Below are 13,090 nucleotides of genomic sequence, written 5' to 3' on the forward strand. Positions count from 1 at the left end.
GATGATGCAGCTGCAGAGCACTGACCCCTATTTGGATGACTACTACTACCAGGTCAGTCATCAGTAACTGTTACCCTAGTGATTAATATCCAGTATACCAGGTCAGTCATCAGTAATCAATACCGTACTGGCCGATAATAACTGTACCAGCTTAGTTATCAGTAATCAATACCCTACTGATCAATAACCATTGACCAGGTCAGTCAATGGTAATCAATAACCACTGTGCCTCCTGAGCACGGGGGTCCATGCCTCCTGTGAAGTTGACCCCTAGCTTCCTGCATCTATTGGTGCTGCAGCGAAGGATCGTGCTTGCCGATTGGTGAGATAACGAATGGGGGTGGTTTTGGTTTCCAGAACTACTTCGAGAAGCTGGAGAAGCGCCCGGGGGGAGAGCAATGTGGGCGGGACAGTGTCCGGAAAGAGGTGACCAAGCTGATCACCCCCCAGGTGGCCAAGCTGGAGCACACCTACAGGCCAGGTGAGCAGCACAGCCAGTGGCCACATCAATAACTAGAGCACAGCTGGTAACCGGTAATCAGTCGTCGCTCGGTCAGGCTCTTGTTTCCCCAGTGTGGAGCCCCTTGTTTCTAGGAGTCCTGTGAGGCAGGTGTCACATGTCAAAGGTCAGGGCAGGTTTTGGCTCCAGGTTATGTGATTGTTCGTCTCCTTGAGGTCATTCACAGGACACAGAGATTTGCCCTGGGTGCCAGGCGGCACCTGTGCTCTGCTTGCGAGTGGGGAAAAATAAGCCTGTATACAAAAAAAATACATTTTTTGTTGGGTGCACACAAAAATTCTGCATAGAACTTTGTTTCTTTCTAAAATGCTGAACAAGGACTTTGGTTCAAAACGTCCTGAAACAATGTTCGTCCACCTGTTTTGGGTCACAGGGGAAGTGGAGCTCTTCCTGGCAAGCAGTGGGCGCAAGGCAGGGTACTCACTGGATGGGACACCAGGCTATCACAGGGCACACACACGTCAATGTGTGACGTGTAAATGGGCCACCTGTTTTCCCAGTAGCCAGTTACCCTTCAAGTATGTCTTGGTTCTGTGGAGGAAATCGGAGGACCTGGAGGAAACCCATGCGAAGATGGGGATATCTATATATCCTCTGTGTCTCTTTCAGTCCCCGCAGATAGCACCCCAAGAATCAAATCTGTGGCCCCAACACTGCAAGGCATCAAAGCTCACCACTGTCCCACCCTCCTGAAATGAAAGATTTGTTTTAATCATGTGAAGCTTGTGTACAACAGAAGAACACCCATTTCTTACGTTGTACTTCAGCCTCCCTGAAATACACATGTAACACACAGTTACAAACACAAAGTCTTTAAGACATGGTAGACGTGTTTCTCAGTTACAGCTGGACACCGAGATCCTGGATATTAGCCAAATTCGTACGAGAGCCAGGGGGAAGGAAGGAAAGTGTTTTCTTCCTCAAACCCCACTGTGCCGGCGCTGAACGAACCCCTCTCTGTCTCTCTCTGCAGTGCAGTTTGCAGGCTCTCTCGGGAAGCTCACAGTCTCCAGTGTTAATAACCCTCGCAAGATGATTGACGCTGTGGTCACGAGTCGCTCCGATGATGAGGTGTCTATCGGTCTTTGTTGTTATCCTCTATCTGTGTCTTGTGTCTTCTCTTTCCCTCTAAATCTATGGGCCTGTCTATCTATCCATATTTTATTTTTTTCTGTTAAATACTATGTCTTCCTAGTACTATTGTCTGTCTGTCCTCTGTCTTCTCTCTCCTCTTGTCACAGTTGGTCCTCTCTCTGTCTGACTGTACATCCTCCTGTTGCTGTCGGTCCTCTGCCTACCTATTCTCCTGTTGCTGTAAATCATGCTTGTCTTACAGGAGAAGAGAGAGAAGCAGGTGTGGAACAAGAGGCGACAGATTCTCTACACAGTGGAGAAGGTGAGGGGAGTGTTGATACTGTACAGCACTTATATGCTGTTTGTCACTCTGCATGTACTTGTTTTAGCCAATGTGCACACACCTGTGTTTGTCCTGTGCAGTATTTATTCTGATCTCTTTGGGACCAGATCTAATGATCTAAATATATATATTATAAACATTTCTTATATCCCTTAAAAAAATATCCCTTCTTTTCCTCCCTTTCCTTTGTTGCCATCTACTCATCTCTCTGTATCCTCTATCCATCTCTCACCTTATTTCTTCTTAATCATCCCTGTCTCACACATTTCCTTCCTGTCTAACTTCCTCTTTGTCCAGCTGTACAGTCTGTTGCTGGAGGTGCAGGACTTTGAGAAGAAGTTCCTTCAGACTGCAGAGGAGCAGAGGGAGAGCCTGCTGGAGCAGCACAAAGCCCACACCCTCCAGCTGTACAGCACACTGACTGACAGGGAGGGCAGCAGGTACAGAGAGAGACACTGTACAGCACACTGACTGACAGAGGAAACACAGGTACAGAGAGAGAGACACTGACTGACAGAGAGAGACACTGTACAGCACACTGACTGATAGAGGAACAACAGGTACAGCGAAAGACACTGTACAGCACACTGACTGATAGAGGAACATCAGGTACAGAGAGAGACACACTGTACAGCACACTGACTGACAGAGAGAGAGACTCTGTACAGCACACTGACTGACAGAGAGAGAGAGACGCTGTACAGCACACTGACTGACAGAGAGAGAGAGACGCTGTACAGCACACTGACTGACAGAGAGAGAGAGACGCTGTACAGCACACTGACTGACAGAGAGAGACGCTGTACAGCGCACTGACTGACAGAGAGAGACGCTGTACAGCGCACTGACTGACAGAGAGAGACGCTGTACGGCGCACTGACTGACAGAGAGAGAGACGCTGTACGGCGCACTGACTGACAGAGAGAGAGATGCTGTACGGCACACTGACTGACAGAGAGAGACGCTGTACGGCACACTGACTGACAGAGAGAGAGACGCTGTACGGCACACTGACTGACAGAGAGAGAGACGCTGTACGGCACACTGACTGACAGAGAGAGAGACGCTGTACGGCACACTGACTGACAGAGAGAGAGACGCTGTACGGCACACTGACTCACAGAGGGAGGACTGTGTTGGGGTGAAGGCCTCATCCCTGTTTCCTCCTGCTCACTTCTCCCTGCGTGTCTCAGGATCAGCGACGAGCTCTTCATCCAGATCATGTCCCTCCGGAAGGGGAAACGTCTCATTGCCCGGATCCTCCCCTTCCTGGGTAGCGAGCAGGCTGCTGCTGTCGTCATGGCTATCGCCCGCAATTTGCCAGCCATCGCAAAGAAGGACAAGCAGGACCAGGTGAGCCCAGTTCCGGGCAGCTGTGAGCATCTGCCCCCCTGGGCTGGCACCTATCTAAACCCGTCTGTCCGTCTCCCAGGTGCTGTCCTCGCTGGTGGAGCCCTGCGCGGCAGTGATCCAGTCCCTGTCCAGCGCCGGCCTGACGGACCTCCTGCAGGAACTGCAGGGCCCGGCCCAGTGCCCTAGCGACACGCGGCTGCACAAGGTTCTGCACAACAAGGTGTGTGCCCCCACAGACATACTGGGTTACACTGATGTACCCCGTGATATAAGAATTAGAATGAACTATTCCTTCATGTACATAGTATTTTACCCTGGTGGATCGTGGGAAGGGCTTTATAAATTGTGGCTACCCACTTCACCCCCAACGAAGCACAGCCCACAGAACACAGAACAAGGAGAAACTGCTGCACCAGAGGGGTTGTGGGTGATCTGGGGTACTGGACTTCACCCAGTGAAGTGACACACAGCAGCCCCACTGCACACAGATCAGGGCAGCATAGAGGAACTGCTGCACCAGGGGGGTTGTGGGTGATCTTTACAGTACTAGCCCAGAATGGAGTTTAGTCAGTAGTAAATGATGATGATGTACAGTATATTTCCATCATATTAAAGATGGTGTATGTTTCAGCACACTGCAGGGAGCTTACTGAAAGTGACACTCTCACTTTTTCTCTCTCAGTTTGGCCTGACGTTCCTGTACCTCATTCTCAGCGAGGGGGAGAGGCTGCAGAGCGCGGACCCTCACTGTGAGCTTATGGAGGACAATCGATGGTCAGTAACACCGTTTGCTCTGCACTGTCGACCCCTCGGACGGGGACGGCGTCGGTGATGTCGGGGACGGGGCCTGATTCTGGCCGCTCTCTCTCCCAGGACTGAGCTGGTGTTCTCAGTGACCCGGGAGCTGCTGCAGACCCCGCCCTCCTCGCTGGCCACGCCCTTCTTCACCCCCCCCAGCCTGCTGTCACTCTTCTCGCGCTACGTGGACAGGCAGAAACTGGACACCCTGCAGGACAAGCTACAGTGAGGACCCGTGTCTCCTATCCTTCTGCTGTTCTGTGCCCACCTCTTCCTCTGTGTCTCGGCACTCTCTCCGTCTCCCACTCAATTCAAATTCACATTCAAAGACTTTCATTGGCATGACCGACAAGTTACAGTGTTGCCAAAGCAGATACAATGAACACAACGTTTACAGATATTTAAAGTAGGAGCATATTATTAGACATTTACATACATCACAAAAATATTATGGCACACTGTCTGACAGCAGATCACATACTGGGCAGCACCTCAGTTTCCTCCTCCAGTAGGATTAGAAGCAGAAGCAGCTGCTTCTGGCAGGTGTAGGAATTTGGGGATTAGAGTTATTTAAGAAAAAGAATGTGGGATTAGACAGTATTTCTCACATTGCTCAGAAAGCGCATCTCTGTCTCTGCTTCTCCCCGCTGGCAGTAGGGTCACAGCCTGTCCTTTCTGGACAGCCAGGTCTGTCTGTGTCCAGTCTCTATGGCCAGGCTGTGGTCACTCAGCCTGTCCTCTCTGCACAGCCAGGTCTGACTGTGTCCAGTCTCTATGGCCAGGCTGTGGTCACTCAGCCTGTCCTGTCTGGACAGCCAGGTCTGTCTGTGTTCAGTCTCTATGGCCAGGCTGTGGTCACTCAGCCTGTCCTGTCTGGACAGCCAGGTCTGTCTGTGTTCAGTCTCTATGGCCAGGCTGTGGTCACTCAGCCTGTCCTCTCTGGACAGCCAGGTCTGTCTGTGTCCAGTCTCTATGGCCAGGCTGTGGTCACTCACCCTGTAGTTCATCATTGTCTGTTTCTCTATGCTGTTTCTTATCCTGCTCAGGTCCTCAGCTACTTGTATTGTCCGTGTAGGGTCTTGCAGCATTCACGTTTGTGTGTGTGTCCCTGTGGTAATGTTGATTGGTGTTATTTGCGTTGTGCTGTCTCTGTTTCTCCTGGTCTCCTGTATGATATCCCCTCTCTCTTGCAGGATCTCTGTCCAGTCCAGGTAGAAGTGACTGCAGCCCAGAAAGGAGCCATCCTGCTGAGACACTGATTCTGTGTGTGTGTACAGACTACATGTGAATAATAAACACACAGGAGCGTCAGAGATACTGAGAGAGAAGTGGTGGATAGCACAGATGTCATTATCGGACCGTCTGTCCATGTGTGCGTGTGCAGGGAGATGGGCCAGACTCTCGTTGTTCAGCAGTCTGATCCACTCCAGGTTTTACCGGCTGCTGGCTCTTTTGTATGCGTGTGTATGTGTGAGAGCGCCACAGGGGCGGGCAGATTTTATCTCGTTTCCCTTGCTCCGTTAGCCCTGTCATAACACCGTGCTGTCTGTGGCCTGAGGTTCGAGTGCTGTGTGAGAGGGGGTAGGGGGACAGTGGGGGACGACGGTAAGTCCTTGGTTTTTAATGAAGCGATTGTTACGACACTCATGATACCGAATTAAAATATTTGTATTATACAGCTTTGTGTTTGTTTCAGTTGGTGCCGCTGTGACACTCTAACCTATGAGCACGTGGCCTAGCTCTCTCACTCTCTCACTCGAGAGACCCAGAGTCTGGCTATAACAGACTATACCATGGCTATACCAGACGCTAGTCCATCACTGGGCACACAGACACACTCACACCAGGGCCAACTTTCCCAGAAGCTCAGGAGAGTACAGGGAGAACATACAGACTCCACACAGACAGCACCCCAGTCCCCAGAGCTGTGAGGCAGCAATGCTATCCACTGTACCACTGCCTGCCCCACATTCACATTATTAATTCAAACTGCTTGCTTTCACTAGAAAGTTTTCTGTTCTATTTTACTTCTCTGGTGTGCGTTATTTGTACCACCACTGAACCGCACCTTGAGAACAGCTCTTTTAATCCGTGAAATCCATTCTTGTGACCAGGCAGTGTCGGGGTTTGAGCCTGTTTGATCTCCCAGCCAGATCGCAGATGTTGGGACAGCCTGTATCTGTCAGCCCAGGGGAGGTGTTCGCGTAGCTGCTGGTGAGCTAAGAGGCAGGTAAACCTGATGAAGGGGCAGTGGGGTGGTTGATTACCCTCAGGGTAAACTCATCAGACCCCTGATAAAGGATGAGCATTCCACAGCCGTGAAGCACAGCACGAATGCAGCCGCAAGGAAGAAAGAAGGATCATCCTCTTCCTGCTCCGTCTCTAGACTCGTGCCAGGCGAGGGGACCGCGTTCTGATCGCTAATCGGATTCTTGTTCCAGGGAGCTCGCTGTCCCGTTTATTTGAGGAAATCCTCAACTCCCGTATTGCACAATGCTCAGACTAAGGACGTTCCCGTTCACATTTAGACATCGAAGTTTCTAGGAAGGGAAAGTTAGTTCTGACCACCGTCCGTTTTTATTAGCACGCAGGGTTTTTTCCGGTTTTTTTACAAGTTTTGATTTCGCATAGCATCAGGAAGGATCAAACAAGATCTTCAGAACTTAATATTTTAATACCTTCGCAGTGTTTATTCTCATGGCGCCTCACTCGGTATTACCCTCGGGGCGATGCATTTACTCCAGCCTCTGAAAGCCATACGTGCGAGCACGTTCTTCTGGTATGTTATGCTCAAGTCCGCTGAATATTTAAAGGAAAGGTAAAAGCTCCGTGAAGTTGCCCCACCTACAGACAGCACAAGCGATGAAACCCACCTCGTTCGTTAGTGCTACGTTTGTGCCGTTGAAAGTAGCGTTTGTGCTGCTTTCGTTTCCTGGATATAGCGCCTTGTTTTTTCGGGGTCGTGACGTCACTCAGCCCCCTACACTGTCGTAGGGGAACCAAACCGGTCTCATTCGTTAGTGCTACGTTTGCTGCTTTCCTTCCCGGGATATAGTGCCTTGTTTTTGATCACGTGACCATGCACGGTGAATTTGAGCTCCAGTGACCCCGTCTGCCGGGTTCAAGCGTCTGTTACAGTTTAGCTCGTACCCTTAACATTTTAAAGACAATCAATATCCATAAACATATAAGCCTCCTTAGATGTGAATAATACTAAGACATGACGCATGCCAACAAGTTAACCACCTATGACATAAAACTGTGGTTGTAATGTATGTAAAATCACCGTGATTGTAAGATCTATGGTTTTTATTTTCTAAGGCACGTTTTCATTTTCTTTCCCTACCGTGACACGCTGTTGCCAAACGCGTAACTGAGGGATACCATCGCAACAAGACCTCCGCAGCATGTCATGATAGGGACCCCATGTATATCGCATATATATCGAAGCAGTGTATTTCACGACTGGCGCCTTGCTTCCATGCCACCCTGGCACCGCTGCCGCAACAAAGGTCTCATATCAGGATATGATATACCCAGATAGGACGTGTCACGATATATGGACTTTGTGTCACGACATGGGGTCAGCATATCCTGTCCGGGTATGTCCTATCGCAACATATGGACTCCATGTCGCGACATGGGGACGGGACATTTTGTCCGGGTATGTCATATCGCGATATACGGGATTCATGTCACGACATAGGGGATGGACGTTATGTTATATCGCGATATAGTGCCTTTCATGTCGCGACATGGGGCGGGGCATTTTTGCCGAGATACGTCGTATTGCGATATGCGGGCTTCATATCGCGACATGGGAGTGGGCGTTTTGTCGGGGGTACGTCATATCGCGATATACGGGCTCCATGTCGCGACATGGGGGTGGGGCGTTTTGTCGGGGTATGTCATATCGCAATATATGGACTTAATGTCGTGACAGTGGAGCCATGACAGTGATGCGCCAGTCGCAATGGGAATCGCGATGTGATCGTGATGCGCGCACTCCTATTGCGACATGCTATCGGAGTCGTGAACGCGGTGTGGATGCCATGACATTCTTTGTCTGCTATTCAGTTTTGACCTCAGTGCGACTTCTCTTAGATTAGTAATTGTGTAACGCTTACGGCCGTCAGGTACTGTGTAAGAGCCGGCGTACCAGAGCAGGTGACGTCACCGCCCTTCCCTATGATAGCAGGACTACAGCTACTGGGCTGGATAGAGATCTCTCTTTAGCTCACGGGGCTAGGTCGCTGCAGAGAGACGCGGAAGTCCCGGGTTCGAGCCTCAGTCGGGATGGGGCCGACCAGATGCGGCAAGGGCGCCCGCCGGAGCCCCCGTTGCGTTACATTGGTGTCAGAAGTGGGATGGGATAGCCCTTCGCCGGGGACGGCGATTTAAGCGGGGGAGAGTGTAACGCTTACGGCCGACAGGTACTGTGTAAGAGCCGGCGTACCAGAGCAGGTGACGTCACCGCCCTTCCCTGTGATAGCAGGACTACAGCTACTGGGCTGTAGAGAGATCTCTCTTTAGCTCACGGGGCTAGGTCGCTGCAGAGAGACGCGGAAGTCCCGGGTTCGAGCCCCGGACGGTGTGGGGCCGACCTGATGCGGCAAGGGCGCCCGCCGGAGCCCCCGTTGCGTTACAATTGGAAACCAATGGATGTGTTACTGCATATCCAGCGTGCTCATACAGCACGCACGGTTAACCGGGGCTACAGTATTTGGACCAAGAAGAACATCCATCACCTGTGTATCTACACGTTCTCGGAACTTCCGCTGTTGCGCTTTACCCAATCAGAGTGTCGATTCTCACTCTTCACCCAATCGCGACCCGAACTGTTCGGGGGTTTAGCCAATCACGGGTCTGAGAGCTGTTCAAGCCAGCAGCGCCAGGTGGATCGGCTTGTTTACTGTCAATGAGAATCTATTTTTAAAATGCTTTACTTATTTGCAAAATAACTACATCTGCTTATTTTTTAACGTCTTTATTGATTCACAATGCCCCGTACTCTTCGAAATAAATACATTTTTTATTTGCAATATAAATGTCTCCGCTGCTTTCTGTAATGAATACATGGTATTTGAACAATGTTAATCGTTAATATTTAAGGTAGGGGAAACACCTTCTGCTTTGTACTTCAAAAATGAATAGAAATGTAAAGTCTATGATCGTTATATTAATATGCTCGTGCTTTCAGTTTTGTTTATTTATGTTAAGTTATATCTATCTTGAAACTAATACCTAAAAATGTGAATATGGGCTCTCGTGTTGAACCAGCGGTAATTTGGAAACTGTTGTCTCTTCACCAATGAAAGGAGTACACAAGCAATACATTTTCGAAAGCGTGGTAAAAAATTAAAAGAAAACACCTCACCCAATGAACTTAAATAGTAACTCCTCCCTAAATGTAAGACTGTTTATTCGCGTAAAGGAAAAGTCTGGGGTCAACTGATCAAAAGATCACAACTGATAGATCTGGTGGTCGTGACTTTCCTGTTTTGTACGTCACAGAGTGACGTCAGAGCCAGGAAAAGAACGCGCTATAATGAAATATATTGACACATCCATCCCACCCGACCAGACAGACTCGGAAAACACATTGCCCCCATTGTTTTAATCACAATCAGGAGTTCACGTACCGAGGTTGTTGGTACCTGTAAACATCCTTGTAAATAGTCACGTGATTACCCGAAAGGCGCTATATCTCGGAAACGAAAGCAGCACCAACGCTACTTACAGCGACACAAACCGGCACAAGCGCAGCACTAACGAGTGTGGTGAGTTTCGTCGTTTGTGCTGTTCGACGGGCAGGTGGGCAACTTCATGGAGCAGGACAAGGATGTCAAGTTGGAGGGGTGCCCCTATGCTGGCAGGACGGTCAGTTAGAGCCCGGGCCACCCACTTTTGCACAGGCCCACCCAAAAATCAATTCCTGGCTACGTCCCGGCTCCGCTGTCGTGCTATTAATATTACAACATTTCTACATTTGTTCTGCCATAGAGTACTGTCTATAGTATGCACTATACGAGCCATGAATCATATTTCCTTAAAAGTACGTTTGCCTTTAAAAGGTGAAGTTATTTCCGGCTGGTGCCACCACGACGCTCTTGTTTGTCGCCATCAGTATCGAAAAGAAATGCGACGCCCGAACAGGGACTTGAACCCTGGACCCTCAGATTAAAAGTCTGATGCTCTACCGACTGAGCTATCCGGGCTCCATACAGAGACTGCTCGAGTCATGGTACTCATGCAGAGGAACCGAACTGCGAGCCGGACACGCCGCCATCCCGCGGGGCTCTGCAGCGCCGTGGGGGAAGATTTGCTGTAGCTCTACACGCGTGTGTGCATTCGCAAGCGTGAGGAAAGGACGGGGGTAAACGCACGCGTGGGGCATGGGTCCTGCGCGCGTCCTTCTGCCTGCCTCCCCGCTCGCGCAGGCTCAGGCGAGGCGCTCGTGCCCGCTCGTGCCCGCCCGTCCTGGCCGGTGTGCACCCGGGGAGCGCGCGGACACGTGCGCGCGCGCCGGTGACGCACGTGCGGGGACGGGTCTGTAAGCGAGCTGGGAGGGACAGTCAACAGGTGGCTCCGTGGCGCAATGGATAGCGCATTGGACTTCTAGTCGAGCACTACGAGCAGTGATTCAAAGGTTGTGGGTTCGAGTCCCACCGGAGTCGCGTTTTCTTAAATCTCCTCTATTGATGTCTGTTTTTCCTTTTTGTTCACTCGTTTCAACAACGTAAATGAATTAAATCCGACTAATAATTTTCAGTCTTATTCGTTCTTTGCAACGATTTAATTATGTTTTGTTTGTTGTACGTATGCTTTCGTACGTCATGATTGTAATTCGTGTTATAGAAATGAGTACACAATTCGTTAATTGTTTAGCTATTTAAATCATTCCATTTAAAAGAAACATTGTTTTTTTCAGATTTTAATTAAGATTATTTGAAACATTATATTTCTTTCGTGGTTTGACTAATGCTAATATGTTCAGGTGTATTCACAATCTCAAATTAACCCTGCGTGTCCTTTTACTTCGTGAAAGTTTTTTTTTAATTATTAATTTAATTAAAAACAAAAAGGGAAACTACAACTAACAGGGGTATATACATGCAAATATACCGATGTCTCAACATGACACAACACGGTAGCAACAAGTGAATGATACAAGGGGGAAAGAAAAAACAAAAACTTCGTAAAAGTAACAAGACGTTTCTTTAAAAAAACAACAATAATGGAAGTGTTACAATCACGTATTTGCCACATGTACCCATTTCCACAGCCAATGAAAACACACCAGCTGCTTCCTCGCCGACCAATCCGCTCTCGCCTCAGAAGCATGATGTCATCGTGAAGCACGGGCGGACAGTCCTCTGTAAGGACAGCCGATTTGCAATAACCTCTGGCAGCGTATTGTTCTGTGTTTTGTTTTCGTTCACTTATCTTATTTTTCGATACATTTTCTCCTTTGTATGTATTATTTGATGTTAAATGAAAGTTTGAAAAAAAAACCTCTTATGAGGACAGCTGGGAAACGGGAAACCCGGAAGCCCCTGAGGCCCAGTCGGGGAGGCGGATCGTGAGGGCTCGGTTTACGATCGTGTATTTCCGGAGTTAGTCGCCCGCCTCGCCTACCGTAAATGAAAGAATATAGGAGATTAATATTTCGGGAACGAGAAGTTAGAGATACACCGACGGACATTTGTCAAAATCTTCTGGTCTGTTTTGCTGATATTATATTACCTCTACACTGTACTGAAGCCTGAGCTCCACACTGTTCAAGATCCATTTCAGTTAACAGAGATTTGGGAACAGTCTGAGCTCCTGTTAGCACAGAAGATGACACAGCGATCAGGTTCCTGCTGTACGCGGATGATCTGTGGAAAGAAGTATCACTTCACACAGAACAACAACACATTGGAACACACATCTCCCACTCAACAACAACAACAACAAAAACACACTGAAGCACACATCCAGTTACACATACTTTGGTCTGACTATCTGCTTATCTGGGAGTTTTGACCCGGCACTGAGGGAGAAGGCACTCAGGGCTTTCTGCTAAATCGACTCCATTAGAAGGAGGCTTTACATCACCCCCTCCCCCCAAAAAAAGTTGTCTGCAAATATTTCAAAGCGTAATCCAACCCTTTGCCCTATACGGCAGTGAAGTGTGGGGTCCCCTCACAGACCAGGATTACACTCAATGGGACAAACACTTCACAGAAACTCTGCACATGGAGATCTGTAAATCATTCTCCATGTGTAGTGAAAAACGCCTAACAATGGGTGCTGGGCTGAATTAGGCCAACTCCCATCACTAATCAATACCCAGAAGAGAGGAATGAAATATGAACTACGACTGAAAAACGGAGGCTGGAATTCCTACAGTATTACCACAAGGCCCTGCAGAGCCAAGAACTGACCCCAGAGAGGAGCTGCCTGAAGCTCACTGACACCAGCCAGCCTCAGGACAGCACAAATCAAAGTCACCCAAATCACAGCACCAGCCAGACAACACTGGGACACACACACACAAACACCACACACCTGGAACGCTACAGGTCCCGGAAAAGACAAGACACACTAGCTGGGTGCCTGACCAGAGTAAGAGAAAGGAAAGAGAACCAGATCCTAATGAAGTTCTGGCTCAGTGACCACAGCCTGGACACAGACAGACCTGGCTGTCCAGAGAGGACAGGCTCAGTGCCCACAGCCTGGACACAGACAGGCCTGGCTGTCCAGAGAGGACAGGCTCAGTGACCACAGCCTGGCCATAGAAACTGGACACAGACAGACCTGGCTGTCCAGAGAAGACAGGCTCAGTGACCACAGCCTGGCCCTAGAAGCTGGCCACAGCCAGGCCTGGCTGTCCAGAGAGGACAGGCTGTGCTCCCACTGCCAGGAGGTAGAAGCAGTTACAGAGATGCACTCTTTGCTGCACTTTAGGATTAGACAAACATTCTTCCCTAAAATAACAAATCCAATCCCAGAATCCC

General features: G+C 49.3%; 1 protein-coding gene and 2 non-coding genes across 3 annotated transcripts in view; 2 read left to right on the plus strand and 1 right to left on the minus strand.

Annotated features, from left to right (window-relative positions):
* patl1 (PAT1 homolog 1, processing body mRNA decay factor) overlaps positions 1-5,762 on the plus strand; it is a 16,041-nt gene extending 10,279 nt beyond the window's left edge. Inside the window, exons 9-18 of the mRNA XM_088919485.1 lie at positions 1-52; positions 358-481; positions 1,494-1,591; positions 1,857-1,916; positions 2,235-2,377; positions 3,131-3,290; positions 3,370-3,510; positions 3,973-4,064; positions 4,164-4,313; positions 5,282-5,762. The exon at positions 1-52 is cut by the window's left edge and continues 120 nt beyond it. Of these exons, the coding sequence (XP_088775611.1) occupies positions 1-52; positions 358-481; positions 1,494-1,591; positions 1,857-1,916; positions 2,235-2,377; positions 3,131-3,290; positions 3,370-3,510; positions 3,973-4,064; positions 4,164-4,313; positions 5,282-5,303 (1,042 nt within the window). The 3' untranslated portion in view covers positions 5,304-5,762. The remainder of the gene's footprint in view (positions 53-357; positions 482-1,493; positions 1,592-1,856; positions 1,917-2,234; positions 2,378-3,130; positions 3,291-3,369; positions 3,511-3,972; positions 4,065-4,163; positions 4,314-5,281) is intronic.
* A 4,471-nt stretch (positions 5,763-10,233) lies between these two features.
* On the minus strand, positions 10,234-10,306 carry trnak-uuu (transfer RNA lysine (anticodon UUU)). The gene has a single exon. It is a non-coding gene; the product is annotated as a tRNA-Lys (tRNA).
* A 366-nt stretch (positions 10,307-10,672) lies between these two features.
* Positions 10,673-10,765, plus strand: trnar-ucu (transfer RNA arginine (anticodon UCU)). Its single transcript has 2 exons — positions 10,673-10,709; positions 10,730-10,765. It is a non-coding gene; the product is annotated as a tRNA-Arg (tRNA).
* Positions 10,766-13,090: the final 2,325 nt, after the last annotated feature.

This window comes from Atractosteus spatula, chromosome 6 (genome assembly GCF_055471065.1).
Source record: "Atractosteus spatula isolate fAtrSpa1 chromosome 6, fAtrSpa1.hap1, whole genome shotgun sequence".
Lineage (NCBI taxonomy): Eukaryota > Metazoa > Chordata > Actinopteri > Semionotiformes > Lepisosteidae > Atractosteus > Atractosteus spatula.